Here is a 22,710-nt window from a genome sequence, read left to right on the forward strand (position 1 = left end):
TCCACTCTGACCAGCATGAGGTGGTATCTCAGTGTGGTTTTGATTTGTGTTTCCCTGATGATGAGTGACACTGAGCATCGTTTCATGTGCCTGTTGGCCATCTGGATGTCCTCTTTGGAGAAGTGTCTATTCATGTCTTCTGCCCATTTCTTCACTGGATTATTTGTTTTTCAGGTGTGGAGGTTGGTGAGTGCCTTGTAGATTTTGAATACTAGCCCTTTATCTGGTATGTCATTTGCAAGTATCTTTTCCCATTCCATTGGTCACCTTTTAGTTTTGTTGATTGTTTCCTTTGCAGTGCAGAAGCTTTTTATCTTGATGAGGTCCCAATAGTTCATTTTTTGCTTTTGATTCCTTTGACTTTGGAGATATGTCAAGAGAGAAATTACTGTGGCTGAAGTCAAAGAGGTCGTTTGCTTCTTTCTCCTCTAGGGTGTTGATGGTTTCCTGTCTCACGTTCAGGTCCTTCAGCCATTTTGAGTTTATTTTTGTGTATGGTGTAGGAAAGTGGTCTAGTTTCATTCTTCTGCATGTGTGTTTAGGAATTTTTCCATTTCTTCTAGGTTGTCCAGTTGGTTGGCATATAATTTTTCATAGTAATTCCGTATGATTGCTTGTATTTCTGAGGGATTGGTTGTAATAGATACATTTTTGTTCATGATTTTGTCTATTTGGGTGTTCTCTCTTTTTTTTCTGAGGGGTCTGGCTAGAGGTTTTTAAATTTTGTTTATTTTTTCAAAAAACCAACTCTTGATTTCATTGATCTGTTCAACTGGTTTTTTTTTTAATTCTATATTGTTTATTTCTGCCCTGATTGTTATTATTTCTCTTCTTCAGTTGGGTTTGGGGTGCTTTTGCTGCTCTCCTTCTAGTTCCTTTAGATGTTCTGTTAGATTTTGAATTTGCACTTTTTCTAGTTTCGTGAAATAGGCCTGGATTCCAATATACTTTCCTCTTAGGACTGCCTTTGCTGCAACCCAGAAAGTTTGGATTGTTGTATTTTCATTTTCATTTGTGTCCATTTATTTTTTAATTTCTTCTCTAATTGCTTGATTGGCTCAATCATTCTTTAGTATGGAGATTTTTAACCTCTATGTTTTTGGAGGTTTTCCAGACTTTTTCCTGTGATTGATTTCAAGTTTCATAGCATTGTGATCTGAAAGTGTGCATGGTATGATCTCAATTTGTTTATATTTATGGAAGGCTGCTTTATGACCCACTATGTGATCTATCTTGGATAATGTGCCATGTGCACTTGAGAAGAAGGTGAATTTCCTAGCTTCAGGATGCAGAGTTCTAAATATATCTATCAATTCCATCTGTTCCAATGTGTCGTTCAGGTACATTGTTTCTTTAGTGATTTTCTGTCTGGTTGATCTATCCATTGCAGTCAGTGGAGTATTAAAATCCCCTACAATTAGCACATTCTTAGCAATAAGATTGTTTCTGTTTGTGATTAATTGTTTTATGTATTTGGGTTCTCCCAAATTCGGTACATAGATGTTTTTGCTAGCTCTTCCTGATGGAGAGACCCTGTAATTATTATATAATGTTCTTCATCTTTTGTTACTGCCTTTACTTTAAAGTCCAGTTTGTTTGATATAAGTATGGGTACTCCGGCTTTCTTTTGACTTCCAGTCACATGACAGATATTTCTCCATCCCCTTACTTTCAATCTGAAGGTGTCTTCAGGTCTAAAATGAGTCTCTTGTAGACAGTAAATAGATGGATTTTGTTTTTTTGTTTTTTATCCATTCTGCTACCCTGTGTCGTTTGATTGGAGCATTCAATCCATTTACATCAGTGTTATTATTGAAAAATATGGGTTTAGATTCATTGTGTTCTCTGTAGGGTTCATGCTTGTAGTGGTGTCTCTGGTACCTTGTATTCTTTGCAACATTTCCCTCATAGAGTCCCTCTTAGGATTTCTTACAGGGCTGGTTTGGTGGTGATGAATTCTCTAAATTTTTCTTTACATGGGAAAACCTTTCTCTCTCTTATTTTGAATGATAGGCTTACTGTATAAAGGATTCTTGGCTGCATATTTTTTCTGTTCATCACATTGAAGATTTCCTGCCATTCATTCCTGGCCTGCCAAGTTTCATTAGATAGGTCTGTATCCACTCTGATAGGCTTCCCTTTGTATGTTAGGGCCCTTTTATCCCTAGCTGCTTTCAGAATTCTCTCTTTGTCTTTAGATTTTGCCAGTTTCACTATGATATGTCATGCTGAAAGTCAATTTAGGTTACGTCTTAGGGGAGTTCTCTGTGCCTCTTGGATTTCAGTGGCTAAATACTTCCCCAAATTGGGGAAGTTCTTGGCTATAATTTGATCAAGCACCCCTTCAGGACCTTTTTCTCTTTCTTCTTCTTCTGCAGGAATTCCTGTGATTCAGATATTATTCCATTTGATTGATGATCACTCAGGTCTCGAATTCTTTTTTTGTGCTCCTGGATCAATTTCTCTCTCTTTTTTTCAGCTTTCTCTTTTTCTATAACTCTGTCTTCTAATTCACCTATTCTCCTCTCTCCTTCTTTAGTCCGTGCAGTGGCCGCCTCCATTTTATTATGCACCTCATTTATAGCCTTTTTTTTTTTAACTCGTCACAGCTATTTTGAAGGTCCCTAGTCTTTGTATCAACAGCTTCTCTGATGACTTCTATGCTTTTTTTCAAGCCCAGTGATTAATTTTATGACAAGTGTTTAAATTCTTGTTCAGTTATGTTGTTTAGATCTGTTTTGAGCAGTTCTGTGGCTGTGACTTCTTCCTGGAATTTCTTTAGAGGAGAGTTCTTTTGTTTCATCATTTTGGCTAGTGTTCTGTCTCTTGTCAGTTTTAAAAGTTCGTTATGCATTCTGCTCTATTAAAGGAGGCTCATTGACAGTCCAAGGCCTGCCCATTCAGGAAATGTTCTTTTGGTGGTGTCTCTTGGTTTCTCTTGTTGTGCCTTTGGTTATTTTATTTCCCTATTCAGTGATATTTGGGACTCTCCACTATGTGTACTTTGGCTTGTTTCTTGAGATGGCCCTGGAAAAGAAAACAGACAATTACACAGGGAACAAAAGCACACAAACGCACAGATAAATCAAACAAACCAGAAGGGAGAAGAGAGAAAAGAGAAAAGGAAAAGGGAGGGACAGAAACAACAAGAGACAGAGGACAGTCAAAAAGTGTAAAATCAGTGTAGGGGAGAGATAAGAATGAGATAAGGGAAAATATATCTGGATGGCAAGAGTTGGTCTAATCACATCAGTGCATCAATGTTGGCCTTTCCTGGACCCCAGAGGGGAGAAGGAGAAAAGAAGAAAAAACAATGGCAGCTTTCCCATGGAGATGGGCATCGTTTGGTGTAATTAGGTCCCATGGCTGCTTTCTGAGGCCCCGCCTTGGTAGTTGCAGGGAGAATGGCGGCACCCCAAGCCCTTCTTGAATCAAGTGTTGCAAGCTACTCTTTTGAGTCCAATCTCCCTGTGCCTTGGGCAGGCCAAGTTGTATTTTCCAAGCCCCGCCTCGTTTCCAAATCCTAGTCCGTGCACTTTAATGCTACTGCCCAAGATGAGATGTACTTCTGCTGGCGGGCAGCTTCCTAGCCAGGGATCGAGTAGTGGGAGTCAGGGAGCAGTTTTCTCCTGGCACTGCCTGGAATCAGCATGCTGCTGCTGCCACACCCAAGGAAAAATGCACCATCTAATGGGGACGAATTTCTCTCCCCGCACCCAGTGGTTATGTATGGGATGATAGTATCCCTCTCCAATAGGGGTTGAGGTTTTTCTCTTCTCTAGAGACAGCTCTATGAGCGTTTTCAGCCTCTTTCTCTTCCCCTCATCTTTCTGGGGCTCTGCACACTCTCCCCGGCTCCGTGCTGCGGAGGGGCTCCCTCCCCTCTTACCTCCAGCCCCCTGCCCTTTTTATTTTTCCAGTTCACACTCACTCAGGCACCTATGAGGCTGTCTTCTATGTGGACTCAGTGTTTTCCTCCCACTCTTGCAGATCAGAGTATTGTGGCTTCATCCTTTCTCAGTTTGATGGATGCAGGCTGGCCAAAATTACAGAGCTCCCTTCTTCTCCACCATCTTGCCCCTCCTCTGTAAGGATTTTTTACCCACTTTTTAATTGGGTTGTTGGCTTTCCTATTGTTGCATTTTAAGACTTATTTGTGTATTTTGGATACCAGTCCTTTATTAGATAAGTGTGTTGTAAATATTCACTCCCAGTTTGTAGCATGTTCTTTTCATTTTTCTTTAATGTGTCTTTCGCAGAGCAGAAGTTTTTAATTCTAATGATGTTCAATTTAATCACATTTTTCTTTCATGAATCAGAGTTTTGGTGTTGTATTTAAAAAGTTACAGGGCACCTGAGTGGCTCAGTCAGTTACGCGTCTGACACTTGATTTCAGCTCAGGTCATGATGTCACAGTTTTTGAGATCAAGCCTCCTTTGGAGCCTGTAGTCAGGCTTTGTGCTCCAGGACAGAGCTTGCTTGGGATTCTCTCTCTCCTTGTGTCTCTGTTCCCCTCCCAACGGCATGCTTGCACATACATGTGCACATGAACTCTCTCTCAGTTTTAAAATAAATAATAAACACTCAAGAAAAGTTATCACCAAGCCTAAGGGCACATAGATTTTATTCGGTATTATCTTCTAGAAGTTTTATAGTTCTGCATTTTACATTTAAGTCTATGATCCATTTTTAAATATGTTTATTCATTTTGAGAGAGAACACATGCATACACACACACAAGCAGGGGAGGGGACCCAGAGCCAGACGCAGGGCTTGATCCCATGATCTGTGAGATCATGACCTGAGCCCAAACCAAGAAATGTATGCTTAATGGACTAAGGCACCCAGGTGCCCCAAGTCCACGATCCATTTTGAGTTAATTTTTGTGAAAAGGTTAAGGCCGTGTCTGGTTTGATTTTCTTTTGTTTTTTTGCATGTGGATGTCCAGTTCTTCCAGTGCCATTTGCTCAAAAGACTACCCTTATTTCATTGAATTGCCTTTGTTCCTTTATCAGACTTTGAGGTTCTGACCATTTGTTGCTTTTTCTGTTCTTCGGGTTGGATAATTTGTACTTACCTATCTTCAAAGTCACTGGATCTTTCTTCTTTCCTTTTTTTTTAATTATTACTTTTTAATGTTCATTTATTTGTGAGCGAGAAAGAGACAGAGTGACAGCAGGGGAGGGTCAGAGAGGAGGGGGAGACACAGAATTGGAAGCAGTCTCCAGGTTCTGAGCTGTCACCACGGATCCTGATATGGGGTGGGCTTGAACTCATGTACTGTGAGATCATGACTCAACACTTAACCAACTGAGCCACCTAGGTGCCCTGAATCTTTCTTCTTTCATTTCCATTCTTCTGTTGAGCCCATTCAGTGGATTTTTTTATTTCATATATTTTTCAGTTTTAGAATTTCCATTTTGAATTTTTTATAGTTTCTCTCTCTCTCTCTCTCTCTTTTTTTTTTTTGCCAAGATGACCTATCCTGTATTATGAGCATATTTTCCTTTATATCCTTGAGCACAGTTATGATAGATAGCCACTTTAAAATCCTTGTCTGTTAATTCTAAATTTTTTTTAATGTTTTTATTTATTTTTGATAGACAGAGCATGAGAGGGGGAGGGGCAGAGAGAGAAGGAGACACAGAACTGGAAGCAGGCTCCAGGCTCTGAGCTAGCTGTCCACACAGAGCCCGACGTGGGGCTTGAACCCATGAACATGAGATCTGACCTGAGCCAAAGTCGGAGGCTTAACCGACTGAGCCACCCAGGTGCCCCCTTGTCTGTTAATTCTAACATTTGGGTCATCTTGGGGTTGGTCTCTGTTGATTGTCTTTTCTCTTGAGAATGAATCATATTTTCTCACTTCATATGTGCATTACTCTTGGATTGTAGCGTAGACATTGCATAATGCATGAAACATTATAGAGGGTGAATACTATTATGTCCTTCCCACGTGTGTTGATTTATTGATTGTTTGGTCAGCTATTTATTTTTGCAGGCAGTTGATTTGGCTGGATTCAAACAGGAAACTCTGTGTCCCCTATAGAGGGCAATAGCTCAAATCTCACTTAGCCTTAGCTAAGGTATAGATGCATGGTTGAGGGGCCAGACAGATAATTAGGCAGAGTTTATAAGTATGATTTACACTCCCCCTGCGGTCCTCTCCTTTCCCAGATTCATTCTCATTTACCAGTGTCTGTGGTTGCCATGAACTCAGTTCCCTGAATCATCAAGCCAGTGAGATTGTGAGTTTCTGAGTTCTAGCCATTCACATAGTGTGAGGACTGCTTGCCTTCAAGTCAAAGGCTATAAACAGGTTGAACACTCACTGTTCCTTTCTTCCATATCTTCTCCACATCTGCCCAGTTTTGTTCATTCTCCAAGGCCTTCAGGTAGTCATTATTCTATATTGCCACTGTTATTTACAGGAGAGTTGGTCAGATAGCATACTAGGCCATGACCACATGCAGGCTGTAATGAAATTAGGAAGAAGACATGGGAAGGGGGAAGAAAAATGAAAAACACCAGTATAAAAGTAGGTAGAGGGGTGCCTATTGGCTCATTTGGTTAAGCATCTGACTCTTGATTTTGGCTAAGGTCATGATCTCACAGTCTTGAGATTGAGCCTTACATCGGGCTCTGCTTGGAGGCTGCTTGGGATTCTTTCTCTCTCTCCCTCTGCCTTTCCCCTACGTGGGCTTGCTTGTGCTCTCTCTCAAAAAAAAAAAAAAAAACAAAAAAAACCCCAAAAAACAAACAGTTGAGACTGTTAAGCAATAAGGATTAGAAGACATTGCAAAAATTCAGGAAGGTATAGTGGCACAGAATAATCAGAACAAAACTAATATTTATGGTCTTGTAAATATCTGAATATTCTATCTGTAAAGAACTAATTGGATCTGTTCTAAATTATAGTTGCATATGTTCCTCCTAACATTCTTTCAGACTGTAGGTTTCTCAAAGTAGCAATGAAAGGAGAAGGTGAAGTTTTTTTTTAGGATAAGTTTAGTTTGTTTCATGGAAGGATGTCATCATAAACAGGAGCATTGTACTTAAATACCAAGAAGGGTATAATGTTTGTATGGTCTCAGTTACAGGTTAATATCTTGGCACAAGCCCATTGTTAAAAGCCCCATAATTTCTTGGCAAGATGTGGAAATGTGAACACAGATTGTTTTGGAGGGAACTAGTGTATACAAAGTGCCAAGCATGAGGCCTGTCACATAGTAAGTGCCACCTGTATGCACCTCTGTAATGTTTACCTTGTAGGATTGTTGGGAAGATTAGATAGTATATGAAAAGTGATAAAGTGTCTAGTGCTTAGTCAGTGCCTAATAAGTGTTCGTGTGATGAAACTATTCCTGATGTGCAAGTTTTGCATCACCCAACTCTAGTGTCCTCACTTCACATCATCGGAGGCGTATGTAACCATACAGGAGAGGTGGAGGGTAGAGGTGCTAGTAGAATGTCTTGGGAAAGAGCAATTTTTTTTTTATTTGCACAAGGACATCAGTTGGACTAATAGTGATACCATAAATTGATAGTCCTAGTTTACATGAATACATGTATAGATAATTCCCTTGTATTCTTTGTGGTGTGATCAAATGCAGGAAATTCTGTTGTATTCTAAGTAGTACATTTTAATAGGATATTGGCAAACTAGAATGTCTTTAGAAGAAAGCAGCGAGAACTAATGTCAAATAAAGAAGTATGGAAGGATGCTTTTTATTTACTTAGGAAAGGAGTCTTTAGATCCGGGATATTTTACAGGTTAGTGGCCTCCAGATCTGGAGGGGCTACCCATGTAGAAGGTGTTCTCTTTTGCCCAGTTTATTCTAAGGGTAAAAGATAGTAGTTAGTGTGATTTGAAATTTGTAACGAGTCATTCTGTGGCTCCAAAAGGAAAGGCATATATAATTTACATTCAAAGCATCATAAATTCTAGAAACTATTTTTCTGATTTGAGATGCAGTTGGGTAGAACTGAGATTAATGGACAGACGACTTGGTAAGATGAGCCAGTTGAGTAGGAGGAAAAAGTCAAACTTCAGGTTGTCCATTCACACAGTGGAGGATGTCTCCTTACTGACCGTTTTCTAGCAGAGGAATTGTCTTTTTTCTGTCTCTTGTCAGGAATTTCCTGTGGGGTGAATGGTTGGCCTCACACCTCAGAGAGAATTTCTAGTTTAGAGATTCTTTGATGCTATGACTGGGCAACATACTTCAGCACATCAAAGAAGCATTTCAGTTTTAAACAAATGTTTCTAGCATTATAAATCACCAGAGGCTAAGAATCCAAAATGGATTCATGTTCCAGTGTGCTGTATAATGCTTGGTGCCAGCATGTAGGTATTACTTAAACTGATAACCCTTAAAACTGCTTCTGGGGCACCTGGGTGGCTCAGTTGGTTAAGCCTCTGACTTCGGCTCAGGTCAGATCTCACCTTCGTGGGTTTGAGCCCCGCGTCAGGCTCTGTGCTGACAGCTAGTTCAGAGCCTGGAGCCTGCTTCCAGTCTGTGTCTCCTTCTCTCTCTGCCCCTCCCCCTTTCATGCTCTGTCTCTCTCTGTATCAAAAATAAATAAAATATTTAAAAAATTTAAAAAAAAGACTGCTTCCATGAGGGTGACCTATTCTATGTATTATTATGTGACAAAAATGTTTAGTTACCTGATTGAAAACGGTACCTTATATACTAAGATTTCACAGTGAGATCATTCGAAGCGTGTTACGGACACTGGCTAATTTATCACTGCTCACAAATCTCTCCTCATTGCAATAGGTGTCTTCATCGTTGCTGCTAAGCGAACGCCCTTTGGAGCTTACGGAGGTCTTCTGAAAGACTTCACGGCTACTGACTTGACGGAATTTGCTGCCAAGGCTGCTTTGTCTGCGGGCAAGGTCTCACCTGAGACCATTGATAGTGTCATTGTAGGCAATGTCATACAGGTTAGTAGGCAGAAGGGAGGTATTCATTCTGGTTGCTCTATGTTGTTAAAAAATAGTGTCTTTAACATGTCTCACTGGTGAACTTGATGATAATAATAGTTAAAAGTATTTATGACTTAAGTAGTCCTTTGACTCCAGAAGCAATGGCATATATAATTCAAAGCCACATATAATCTGGAAGCGATCTATCTGTTAATTGGGGTTATATTTCATTTTTTCTTAAATATTAGATTCATTCCCTTGACTCATCTCAAGTTACTTGGTTCTCTCTGTACCGACTAAGGAGGGTAGAAAACCCAGTCAACACAAGGCGTCTCCTCTGATTTCTTAAATCATAGGAGCTTGGTCAGTATTTGTTGTGGGAGATAAGAAATTCCTTGACCTTCTGTCTTTCTAAGTTATGGTATACAGAATAGGCCATTCATCTGCAGATAATGAAAGCTGTGTATTCCCTCATAGTGTGGCCAAGAGGTGAGAGGGCTCCTTTTTTCCCAGCGTCATTGGTTTGGCAGAGGCACTACATGGAGGGCACTGCTGCTGAGAGCGCCGAGGCCCTGTCCCTGCTCTGCCCGCGCGGAAAGTGCTTGTTCCGTACAGCAGAGGCAGGCTGAGAAGCCTGGGGCGGCTCTGGCCCCCTTCGCCAAGGGCGCGGCTCTTGGGGCGGGGATAAGGCTCCGAAACAGGTGTGCCTCTGTTTCCACCCTCAGCTCTAGAGCCATGACTCAAGAGATTTTGCTTCTACCAAGAACAGGTTTTGCTTGCAGTGGAGGGTAGAGGACTTAGTTCACTTTTGTGGTAGAATACTGCTCCATTGTATGGAATACTGCATTTTGCTTTTCCATTATTCAGTTGATAAACATTTGGGTTGTTTCTGCACTTTGGTTGTTCTGCATACTGCTACTTTGAATGTCATATACAAGTTTTTATGTAGACATAGGTTTTCATTTTTCTTGGGTAATATACTTAGGAGTGGATTTGCTAGGTTATATGATATCTCTATGTCTAATTATTTCAGGAACTTTCAGACTGTTTTCCAAAGCAGCTGGAAAATTTTACAATCCTATTACAATGTGTGAAGGTTCCATTTCTTCCACAGCCTTGTCAATGCTTGTTATTATCTGACTTTTTGATTATAACCATCCTAGTGGGTGTGAAATAATAGCTTACTCTGGTTTTAATTTGCCTTTCCCTGATGACTAATGATGTTTAACATCATTTCATATGCTTATGGTCTATTTCCATATTCTTCTTGGAGAAATGTCTATTCAAATCCTTTTTCCATTTATAATTGTTTTTTTATTATTATTGAATTGTAAGAGTTCTTTACATATTCAGGATACAGGTCCTTTATCAGATATATGATAAGTTGTCTTTTATTCCATTGAAAGTTACCTTTTATATTCAAATTCCATTTGAAGTTGTCTTTTATTCCATCTGAAGTAGGCTTGATAGTGTCCTTTGAAATATGAAAGTTTTTAATTTTGATGAAATTCAGTTTTTTTGTTATTATTACTCATGTTTTTGGTGTCATATCTAAGAATCCATTTCCAAATGCATGATTATGAAGATATACCCCTGTTGTTTCCTCGGACAGATTTTTAGTTTTTGCTCTTATATTTAGGTTGATTCATTTTTGTTTAATTATCGTATTTGTTCTGAGATAGAGGTACAACTTCATTCTTTTGCATGTAGCTATCCAGCTGTCCCAGAACCATTTGTTAAAAGGACTCTTATGTCCTCCATTGATCTTGGCACTCTTATTAAAAATCAGTTGACCATATCAATTAATGACAAAGGCAGAAATATACAATGGGGAAAAGATGGTCTCTTCAGTAAATGGTGCTGGGAAAACTGGACAGATACATGTAAAAGAATGAAACTGGGCCATTTTCTCACCTCACACCCAAAAATAAACTGAAAATGGATTAAAGACCTAAATGTGAGACATGAAGCCATAAAGACCCTGGAAGAGAATACAAGCAGTAATTTCTCTGACATTGGTCATAGCAGCTTTTTTCTAGATACATTTTCAAAGGCAAGTGAAACAAAAGCAAAAATGAACTATTGGGACTACATCAAAATGAAAAGCTTTTGCACAGCAAAGGAAATCATCAACAAAACAAAAAGACAATCTATGGAATGGGAGAAGATATTTGCAAATGATGTATCTGATAATGGGATAATATCCAAAATATATTAAGAACTTAAACAACTCAACACCAAAATAACAAACGATCTAATTAAAAAATGAGCAGAGGACCTGAGTAGACTTTTTTCCATAGAAGACATCCAGATGGCCAACGGACACATGCAAAGATGTTCAGTATCACTAATCATCAGGGAAATGTAAATGAAAACCACAGTAAGATAGCACTTCATGCCTGTCAGAAAGGCTAAAATAAAACACACAAGAAGTAACCAGTGTTGGTGAGGATACGAAGGAAAAGAAACCCTCATACACTGTTGGTGGGAATGTAAATTGATACAGCCACTGTGGAAAACAGTATGGAGGTTAAAATATTGAAAATAGAACTACCGGGCACTTGGATGGGTGGCTCAGTTGGCTAAGTGTCCAACTTCAGCTCAGGTCATGATCTTGTGGTTCATGAGTTTGAGGCCCACGTCAAGCTCTGTGCTGACAGCTCAGAGCCTGGAGCCTGCTTCGGATTCTGTGTCTCCCTCTCTCTCTGTTCTTCCCCTGCTCGTGCTCTGTCTCTCTTTCTCTCAAAAATAAATAAACGTTAAAAAATTTTTTAAAAATAGAACTACCATATAATCCAGTAATTCCACTGCTGGGTAATATAACCAAAGAAAATGAAAACAGTAATTCAAAAAGATACATGCTCCCCTGTGTTTACTGCTGCAGTATTTACATTAATCAAGATACAGATGCACCCTGGGTGTCCATCAATAAACAAATGGATAAGAAAGATGTGAGGGGTGTGTGCATGCAATGGAATATTATGCAGTCATAAAAAGGAAGAGATTGCGCTGTTTGAGACAATGTGGATGGACCTAGAGGGTATTATGTAAGTGAAATAAATCAGAGTGAGAAAGACAAATACCATATGATTTTACTCATATGTGGAATCTAAAAAACAAGTGAGTAAGTAAACAAAAAAACAGAATCAGACCTATAACTACAACAAACTGATGGTTGCTACAGGGAAATGGGCAAAAATGGGTGAATGGGAGTCGGAGATACAAACTTCCAGTTATGGAATGAGTAAATCATGGGAATAAAAGGTACAGCTTAAGGAATGCAGTCTGTGGGATTATGATCGCATTTTATTGTGACAGATGGTAGCTATACTTCTGGCAAGCACAGCATAATGTATAAATCATTGTGTTGTATGCCTGAAACTAATGTGATGTATGTCAACTATATTCAGATAGAACTCTATTAATTTTCTTAAGTTTCTTTATTTAGAGAGAGAGCACTAGCAGGTAGGGACAAAGAGAGGGGAGAGAGAGAATCCTAAGCAGGCTCTGTGCTGACAGACGTGGGGTTTGAACTCAAGAATTCTGAGGTCATGACCTGAGCTGAAATCAGGTGTCAGATACTTAACCTACCAAGCCATCCAGGCATCCCACATAGAATTTTTTTTTTTTATAAAATAAAAATAATGTGAGGTTTGGGCTGAAAAAATATGTGCCCATACTGTCCTTCACTTAGAAAATTAACATGAAATACCCTGGAGATACATAGAAAGTTATATAATTAAAACTTCTTGTTTACAAAATTTAAAAAAATAATGAAGTACATCAGTTGGCCATAGATCCGTGATTTTATTTTTGGACTTTCTGTTCTGTTCCTTTGATCTGCATGCCTATCCTTTTTATGTTTTATCTTCTGTTGATTACCATTTCTTTATAGTAAGTTTTGGAAACAGGGAACCTGAGTCTTAGTTCTTCTTTTTTAAAATTGTTTTGGCTATTCTGGGTCTTGCAATTTGATGTGGATTTTAGAATCTGTCCGTTTCTACAAAGAAGTGAACTGGGGTTCTGATAGGGATTGTGGTGATTCTGTGTCAATTGGAGGAGTCTCACCATCTCAGTAATGTTAATGAGCATAGGATGGTTTTCCATTTGTATAAATCTTCTTTAATATTTCAATATTTTATAGCTTTTAGACTTGTTTTGTACTTCTTTTGTTAAATTGATTCATAGTATTTTATTTTTTGGACTATTTTGAATGGAATTGTCTTCTCATTTCATTTCAGATTGTTCATTTTTAAGCGTATAGAAATATAATTGATTTTTGTATATTGATCTTGTACCAGGATTGCCGAATCCATTTATTTTAATAGTTTTTCAAGTTAATTCCTTAGGATTTTTATATGTAACATCATGTCATCTGGGAGTAGAGATAGTTTAACTTCTTCCCTTTAATCTGGATTTCTTTTATGTCTTTTTCTTGCCTAATTGCCCTTTCTAGAACCTCCAGGGTTGAACAGAAGTGACAAAAAGTGGATATCCTTGTCTCCTTCCTGATGCTATGGGGAATGCAGCCAGGCTTTCACCATTAAATATGATGGTAGATGTGGATTTTTTGTAAATGCACTTTATCAGGTTGGGGAAGTTCCCTTCTATTTTTAGCTTAATAAGTGTTTTTATATGAAAGGGTGTTAGATATTGTCAGATACCTTTTTCTGGGTCAGTTGAGGTGATCGTATCATTTTATCTTCTGTTGATATGATGTGATATATAATTGATTTTCAGATGACATACCTGCATTCCTGGGTTAAATCCCGTGTGGGCATGGTGTATTATTCGTTTTGTATGAACGTGCTGCTATTTGCTCTTACTTTGCTGAGGATTTCTTTTTTTGTTTTTGAGAGAAAGAGAAAGAATACACACACATGAGGGATGGGCAGAGAGACAGGGAGACAGAGAGAGAGAAAGCAGAGAGAGAGAATCTTAAACAGGCTCCATGCTCCTGTGGACCTCCAACACAGAGCTCAGTCTCAGGATTGTTAGATCATGAGCTGAGCCAAAAATCAAGAGTCAGATATTTAATTGACTAAGCCACCCAGGCGCCCCTGTTGAGTATTTTTATATCCATATTTATAAAAGATATTGGCCTATAGTCTTTGTGAGATGTCTTCATCTAGTTTTGCTCTCAGGTTAATACTGGCTTCATAAAATGAGTTGGACAATGGTTCTTCCTCTTCTATGTTTAGGAGTTTGTGAATAGTCTGTGTTATTTCTTCTTTAAATGTTTGGTAACCTTCAGAGATGAAGCCAGTCTGGAGTTTTCTTCTCTTTGTGGGTAGTTTTTTGATTACCAATTAATTCTTCTCTTGTTGTGATAGGTCTATATTGCTTGTTTCTTCTTGAGCCAGTTTCAGTAGTTTGTATCTTTCTTAGAATTGTCCCTTTCATCTAAGTTACTTAATTTTTTGGCATACAGCTGCTCATAATGCAATCAGTTGTCATTGTCCACAGTCCTTATGTTCTGTACCATCCCCAGGAACACCTAGTGAGTAACTCCTGAGCCACTGCTCCTAGGGGAAATACAGGCTTAGGTTCTTGCAAGCCTCTGTGATCACAGTATTTTTGTCAAATCAATACTGACTTTTATGCGTGTTGCTATTTAAAGACATCTTAATATATATTATGGCTTCATTAACATAAAACTCTTGGCCAGCAGTGCTATAACTAATGCCTGATTAAATTTTCTCTAACACGTATTTTTTCCCTGTCATCTTCCACTTAGGCACACTAGACAACACTTCAGCTCCATGCTTGGGGTATTTTGGACAACACAGTCACCAATAGAAACCACAAAAATACAAACAAACAAAGCACTTGGCACTAAATAAACAGCAGAAAGGACATTTATATAGGACATGAGAGCTAAGACAAGAAGGCTGAGTGTCCCCCTCATTCATCCTCAGCTGGGAAAGTGTATTACATTAGGCAACTAAAATTTCCCTCCACCATGTACATGTCTGGAAATAACCACAAAAGTGCCATGGGTATTGATTTTGGGGAATACATTTTAACAAGTAGTTGAATTTCCAAGTACGGAATGTATGAATAATGAGAATCGACTGTCTTTTGAACTTCTACATATGCATTGTGTCCTAAGAAATTCTAATATATGAAAATAGCTTTCTTATAAGGAAGAATTAAATGAGCTCTGGAGTTCAAAAGGTATAAATAAACTTCCAGCTATAAAATAAGTCTTGAGGATATAATGAACAGCATGAGGACTATAGTTAGTAATACCGTACTGCATATCTGAAAGTTGCTAAGAGAGTAAGTATTAAAGTCCTTGTTGGGAGAAAAATGAACAAAGGCCAATTCTGCTACAGCTCTTAGTCTCCAGGCAGAATTCCTGAGGCCTACAGCTTCTTCAAGGACTTCCTTTCATGTTTTACTGTAGCTGTGCTCTTGTTGCTGTTACTTTTCTCTGATAATCGTAAACACCCTCCCCCCCGGGATATATGTTAGCAATCATCTTTCAAACATGTGGCCCCCTGATGTCCATCTAAAGGGTCTCAAGACTAATGTTTAACTAGACTGTAGTAAAGAACCTTATCTTAACAACAGCTAGACCCTCATAGTCCTTGAAGCCTTGCTTCCAAATTCCTTAGAGACTTACACTATCCTTGACCCCCACTAACCAGAAGTATATAGTCAGTCACTCCTCACAACCCCAGTGCAGCTCTTTCCGGCTGTGGGTCCTATCCCTGTGCCTTCAAAAAAACACCTTTTTGCACCAAAAACGTCTCAAGAATTCTTTCTGGACTCTTCACTCTCAGCCCGACATCAGTTCTCATCACAAGAAAAAATTTTGGTAACTGCATATGGTAACAGATGTTAACTAGACTTAACTGTGGTAACCATTTTGCAGTACATACAAATCTTGAATCATTTGCTTTTATACCTGAAACTAATATAGCGTTATATGTCAGTTATGCCTTAATTGAAAAATAAAACAAGAATAGTTACGAACTTTTTTTTAAAAAGGTAAGTTCTAAGTAAGATATATGAAATGTTAAAAAGCCAGAAGAAACCCTAGAGATTTTGTAGAACTCCAAACCTCTCTTAATACATAAGGAAACCTCCGGAGAAGTTGCAAAGAGCTGAGCTGGGTGATCTGTAACAATCCTGGGCTAGAATGCAGATCCCCTGACTTCTAATTCAGTGTTCTTTCACCTGTACTCCGCTCTTCCCACAAATCTTTTTATTTTTTATTTTTTTTATGTTTTTTATTTACTTTTGAGAGACAGAGACAGCGCAAGGAGGGGAGGGTCAGAGAGAGAGGGAAATACAGAATCTGAAGACAGGCTCTAGGCTCTGAGCTGTCAGCACAGAGCCCGACGCAGGGCTCAAACCCCAGAACCGGTAGATTATGACCTGAGCCAAAGTCGGACACTCAACTGACTGAGCTACCCAGGCACCCCTACCTACAAATCTTGGTGTTAAAGGGACTTAAAAGCATTTCGTGGGACCACTTAGAGAATATGCAACTCCCCCTGCTCCCCATCCCCCCACACACACAAGAAAAGAAAAAGAAGAAAGAAAAAATGTCACTTAATTTCTGGAATACAATGGCCAAAGTAGAAGACATCTGGTTCTTAGGCATCAGGTAGGACCCCATTATTCAAAATTTGTATACAAGTATATACTCTATTGATAAAATCTCCAGAAACTATCTTTATTCGTTCAGGCTAGGATTTAACAGCTCAATCAAAACTAGTCCAACTCCTTTTATTTACAAATGAGACATATGTAAATCCATTTGCAGATGACTTCCCATAGGAGGAACTTGAGAGTTAAGTAAACCTGGGAGTTCACACTGCTAGCCAGGAGTCTAGATTAGAGCTCCTATCTCCTATCCTAATATTCTTTCCCATGACCTCGGAGGACTGCTTGATTTTTATAAAACACCTATTTTACCAGTCAGGGCATTATAGAGAGTCTTAGAAGTAACTCCACAACAGAAAACCCTAGCAAAAGACTGTTCACTAACTAACCATCTTTTTGATGACATTAATTTATAAAATAATTTTATTTCCCTCAACAAATGAAACTTTCAGTCAGTGGGTTAATTAATTGATGTTAATTAACTGAGCTCCTGCTTCCATCCAGGATCCCTAACCTAAAGAGATAGGGGGAAATTGTGTCATAAGACAGGACTGCTAGGGAAATTCCAGTCCCTGCCTGAAGACTCCTTCTGGGTTCTTCCTGCCCTGCTTGCTGCGTGCGCAGAATTGCCACTAGTACGGAAGTAACAGACTATAAATTGTCCCCCGTGCTTACATTCAGGGCTCAGACCTCTGGAGAGTGATCTCCTCTGAGTCTGCCAGTGTGAAATAAACCTCCTGCCTTCCAAGATCTCCGAGTGCTGCTTAGTTCTTCTGCCAGTGATCCAGACCAAGTTCTGTAACATTTGGTTCCCTGACCGGAAAACCCAACAGCCCTGGCCCATTGTTGGCAGCAGTTTGGGAAAATGGCAAGGCAGTGATCAAACAAGGAATTGCAACAGAGAAGGTGCACCCTGCCTGGTATTGGGCAGTCTCCTGCTCGGTCACCTCAGGCCAGCCCCGCTCCACTGTTGCCAACAGAATCAAGAAGACTTGGTATTTGAGGATCTAGGCCCAGCGTTGGATAATGGTAAGGCTCCTGGAGCCCCTGACCCAATCAGACCCACCCAGATTCACCCATCGGGGTGGAAGGGGAGCCTTATCACCTCCTGGAGACCTTTTAAAGGTTTCACAGGCAGGGATTCCCAGAGAGGGAATGTATTAACATTTGGTCTGTCTGTTGAGTGTGCAGCCCAACCTGGTCCTCCAGTTGGGACTGATCTGTGGCTCCACAGGTGGGCACCTTAAGGTCCCCCAAAAGTCCATGGAGTCTGAGTGGTCCCATCTGCAATTCTGTGGTGAACCACACACAGTCTATGGCAGCATCTAAATAGTTTCCAGTGTTAAGTCACAAATCTGAGACTGCTATGGCTAAGAGTCACCTAAGTTCCTTCAAGACACGGCCAGATGGGCATCTGACTGGTCTCCTCGTTAGAATGGGATCCCTACCCCTCTGTCTTTGTGATTCCGTCTCATGGGAGCATTATGGCGTCAGGACAGAACAAACGCACAGTTCTCAAAACTATGATGAAGCACTTCAGAAAGGGATTTTTAGGAGAGTATGGAATTAAGATGACCCCTGGCAAGTTAAGGACCCTAGGTGAACTGGAGTGGCCAACTTTTCGTGTAGGATGGCCCTCAGAGGGAACCTGAGATGCCCCAACGGTCTGCCACAGCTGGTGTGTTGTCACTCGGGACCAGGGTCACCCTGATTAGTTCCTGTATGTTGACTCCTGGTTAGAGATTGCGATTTACCTGCAACAAACAGGGACAGGTCTTAGTCACCTTGACAAAGTGGCTCAAGGAAGGTCAGCAGAAGTCCTGACCTCCACAAATTTTTACCAGTGATCTGGAGGAAGGACCAATCTTGCCCCCACTATGTGCTCCCCGAGACTCTCAGCGCCTAACCCCCCCGTTCCCGATACTCTGCCACCTTCGATCTCCCCACCACCTCCAGACTCGGCAGATCCTCTTCCCCCGGACCAGCAGCCAGATTGCACCCTCGGCCAGGCACAGGCACTCTCCAAATGCCAGTCCACATTGGCCGGTACCAAGAGGCTCTCTCTGGGGGATCTGAGCAGGGGTAAGAGGCCCATGAATATGCCCAGCAGGAAGGGGAATCCCCTGGGGATTATTAGGAGAGGCTATGCAAGGCTTACCGCATTTACACCCTGTTTGATCCTGAGCGACAAGAGCCACAACAAAAGGATGGGGAAGGTTCAGTCACCGAAAGTGGTGAGGCCCAGAACCTCCTTAGCAAGGGATCAATGCACCTACTGCAAGGAGAAAGGACATTGAAAGAAGGAATGTCCCAACCAGGGAAAATCCCCAAAACCCAGCTGATATGCAGAAGAAACCTATGGAAAAGACCTCATAGGCCTAGCAGGAATAGATTCAGATTGAGGGGGACCAGGTTCACTTCTTGGCCCCTGGGAGCCCACAGTCAAAATGAAAATAGGGGGCCAAACTATGACTCTTATGGTTGACACGGGTGCTGAATATTCTGTGGTTCCCTCCCTGTGGCCCCCTTTAGCAAGAAGACCACAACCATCCTTGGGGCCATAGGGACACAGACAGTGCAACAGCCCTTCTGCTGAGCCCATCAGTGTGAACTTGGGGGCCACACGGGACAACATGAGTTCCTCTATCTGCCTGAGTGCACTGCCCTCTCCTCAGCTGGGATATATTCTCAAAGCTGGGGGCCCGAATAACCGCTGAGCCAATGGGATGCACCAGCCTCTGATTGGATCCAAGACAAGAAGAATCAGGCCCCCTTATAATGGCAATGGCTACACTAAGAAGAAAGAATGGAGGCTGTTCTGTGCCCAGGCCCAGCCAAGTGGCCTGCCCAAATTCAGGACTGCCTTCCTCACTGTATGGGTCGAGGACAACCCCCCTGGACTTGTCCACAACCAGGCCCCTGTCATTGTAGAGTTAATCCCAGGAGTTCAACTGCAGAGACGGTGGCAATATACCCTCCCACAAGAGGCAAGGGCAGGCAGCCAAGAACACCTGGCCAGGCTCAAAGAACCAGGCATTTTGGTTGAATGCCAATCACTCTGGAACACCCTGCTCTTGCCAGTCAAAATGGGAGGAGGGTACTGACCAGTTTGATACCTATGAGCTGTCAACAAAGTGACTGTCTTCTTGCACCCAGTAGTCCCAAACCCATACACCCTCCTCAGCTGGATCCCAGGCTCTGCCAGCTGGTTTATCTGCCTAAACTTAAAGGATACATTCTTCTGCCTCCACTTGGCCCCTCCAGAGCCAACCCTTGTTTGCCAGGCTGGCAACCAGACACCAGGTGTCAGATGCAACTGACTTGAACGCACCTCCCACAGGGATTTAAAAACTCGCCTACCCTCTTTGGGGAGGTACTGGCCAGAGACCTTGCCAGCTTTTCAAGGGAAGCCACATGCTGCACCCTTCTCCAGTATACAGATGACTTCCTCCTTGCCAGCAATACCCAAAAGACCTGTATAGAGGGCACAGAGGCCCTCCTCCAACTCCTGTAAGACTCAGGGTATCGGGTCTCATGGAAAAAGGCACAGATCTGCCAACAGCAAGTCCGAAACTTAGGCTTCCTCCTCACCCAAGGAAAAAGAGCACTGGGTCCGGAGAGAAAGAAGGTTATCACCTCCCTACCCCAGCCCCAAACTAAGAGGGGGCTTTGAGAATTCCTGGGGGCTATAGGATTCTGCCAAATCTGGATTCCTGGATTCTCAGCAATAGCAAGACCCCTCAGTAATCTCTTGGTAGGGCCAGATGGAGAACCCCCTGTCTGGACAGAAGAGGCAAACGCTGCCTTCCTAGCAATAAAGGCTATCCTAGGGCAAGCATCAGCCCTAGGCCTGCCCGAAACAGAGAAGCCATATAACCTCTTTGGGTACGAGAAGGGAAAGGTTGCCCTTGGGATTCTCTCAGACTGTTGGCCCTGACAGCAGCCAGTGGCATACCTGTCAAAAAACTGGACCCAGTTGCAGCAGGATGGCTGCCATGTCTTAGGGAGCCAGTGGCATGAAAGTGGCAGATGAGGTCACCCTGGGACAAGAACTGCATGTTAAAGTCCCCCATGCTGTCATACAGGGGGCACTCGAAAAGCAGATTGTGCAGTGATGACCATAGATGAGGTCCTAGAAGCCAGCACCTTACCCATAGAATGGTCAGCACAACAGGCTGAATTGCATGCCCTAGTCTGGGCCTCATCAACAGTGAGGGCAAATGAAGAAAGTGTCCCTGGGTTCGGCTTACCAACCAAAATTCACAGCAATAACAGGCCTGTGTTTGTGGCAGACATTATACAAACAGGCCTCAAAGCTCAAGGAAAGTAGAGCAGATAAGTCACACTGTCAAGGGAGCCTTAGCCAAGTTCTGTCAGACTTCCCAAGCCCCACTTACCTGTTCCCCCCTGGCCCTCCTGCATGTCAGTTACACACCAGGAGCTCAAGCTTTCTCCCTTTTGAACTAATATATGGGAGACCCCCTCTATGTCTAGGGTGCCTCCCAGGGAACCTACACCAAATAAGGGATAAGGGAATAAAAGAGAACAACGTCAAGCTTTAGGGGCCACTCTAAATGAGTTACAGTTTCATGCCATAGAGAGGGCCCCAGTCTCTTTAGGACTCCCTGTATACCCCTTCTTACTAGGGGACTTAGCCTGGGTCAAAAATTGGAAAAAAGACCCTCTCAAACCACAGTGGACTGGGCCTCATACCGTTATTCTGACCACCATACTGCCCTCAAGGTCACAGGTATTACTCCAGGGGTTTTCCACTCCAGAGTCAAGAAGGCCAATCCTTGAGGAGCCCGACTTGAAAAGCTGACCCAAGTCCAATGAACGTGCTCAAAGCGACCTTCCAGAGAGTCCTAGATTCTTAGGATCTTCAGCTCTGCTCTAGCCACACCCCAGAAGCTGGCTGCTCTACACATGGCAAGAGCTTGAAAAGTCGCCAGAAATTCCTTGCCATCAGATTGACAGAGGTTGCCCCAGAAAACTGGGGAAAGAGCGAGAGGTTCCTGTTCGTGCTCACCTTCCTCTTATGTTTTGTTGGTATTGGTTGCCTCTAATCTGGGCCCCATTTGTAAACCTCCAGCCCTAAGGCCCAGGCTGAACGAGCAGTGTTGCTACCAATCCTCCTAGGGGCAGGAATAGCCACAGGGCAGGGGCTGACACAGGAGGCATAGGCTCTTCTGTGGGACTATTTCATAAACTATTCCAAGAAGCCAGTGAAGACATGGAACGAGTGGCCAACTCCCTCGTGTCTTTGCAGGGCCAAATAAGTTCCCTGGCAGGAGTTGCCCTCCAGAACAGATGGGCACTTGACCTCTTCACTGCCAAGAATGGGGGCACCTACATCTTCCTTGGAGAAGAATGCTTTGTAAACCAGTCGGGAATAGTCACAAAACACCGAGTGCTGGCCCTGCAAGGTTACCAGCCCATAATAAATGAAGACGATGCCTCTAATACAGCCTAAATCTGTTTAAAGGGGCGTCAAAGGGGGGAATGATAGAGAAAAATTATAAGATGGCTGACAGGACTGCTAAGGGAATTCCAGTCCCCGCCTGAAGACTCTCCTTCCGGGTTCTTTCTGCCCTGCTTGCAACAGAAGTAACAGACTATAAATTGTCCCCCATACTTATGCCCGGTTCTCAGACCTCTGGAGAATGATCTCCTCTGAGCCACCAGTGTGAAATAAACCTCCTGCCTTCCATGATCTCCGAGTTCCGCTTGGTTCTTCCCCAGGTGATCCAGACCAGGTTCCGTAACCATAGATGTGCTGAATTTGTTGTGAAAAATTTCAAACCTATACAAAAGGTAAAAGAATACAACAGTGAGGGGCACCTAAGTGGCTCAGTCGGTTAAACATCCCTCTCTTGATTTGGGCTCAGGTTATGATTTCATGGTTTGTAGGTTTGAGCCCCACATCAGGCTCTGTGCTGACAGTGCAGAGCCTGCTTGGGATTCTCTCTCTCCTTCTCTGCCACTCCCCTGCTCATGCACATTCTCCCTCTCTGTCTCTCTCTCTCTCCACATTCTCTCTCTCTCTCAAGAAAGAACAAATAAATTTTAAAAAATTTTAAAGAGAATAATACAGCGAGCACCCTAAAATTGCCTTTACTTTGATGGGCTAATTCTTTACATTTTGTCATATTTGCTTTAGC

General features: G+C 41.8%; 1 protein-coding gene across 1 annotated transcript in view; it reads left to right on the top strand.

Annotated features, from left to right (window-relative positions):
* The window catches only part of ACAA2 (acetyl-CoA acyltransferase 2), a 46,657-nt gene that overhangs the window by 2,493 nt on the left and 21,454 nt on the right, over positions 1 to 22,710 (top strand). Inside the window, exon 2 of the mRNA XM_029922639.1 lies at positions 8,784 to 8,950. Within this exon, the coding sequence (XP_029778499.1) occupies positions 8,784 to 8,950 (167 nt within the window). The remainder of the gene's footprint in view (positions 1 to 8,783; positions 8,951 to 22,710) is intronic.

The sequence above is a fragment of the Suricata suricatta genome, chromosome 14 (assembly GCF_006229205.1).
Source record: "Suricata suricatta isolate VVHF042 chromosome 14, meerkat_22Aug2017_6uvM2_HiC, whole genome shotgun sequence".
In the NCBI taxonomy this organism is placed as follows: domain Eukaryota; kingdom Metazoa; phylum Chordata; class Mammalia; order Carnivora; family Herpestidae; genus Suricata; species Suricata suricatta.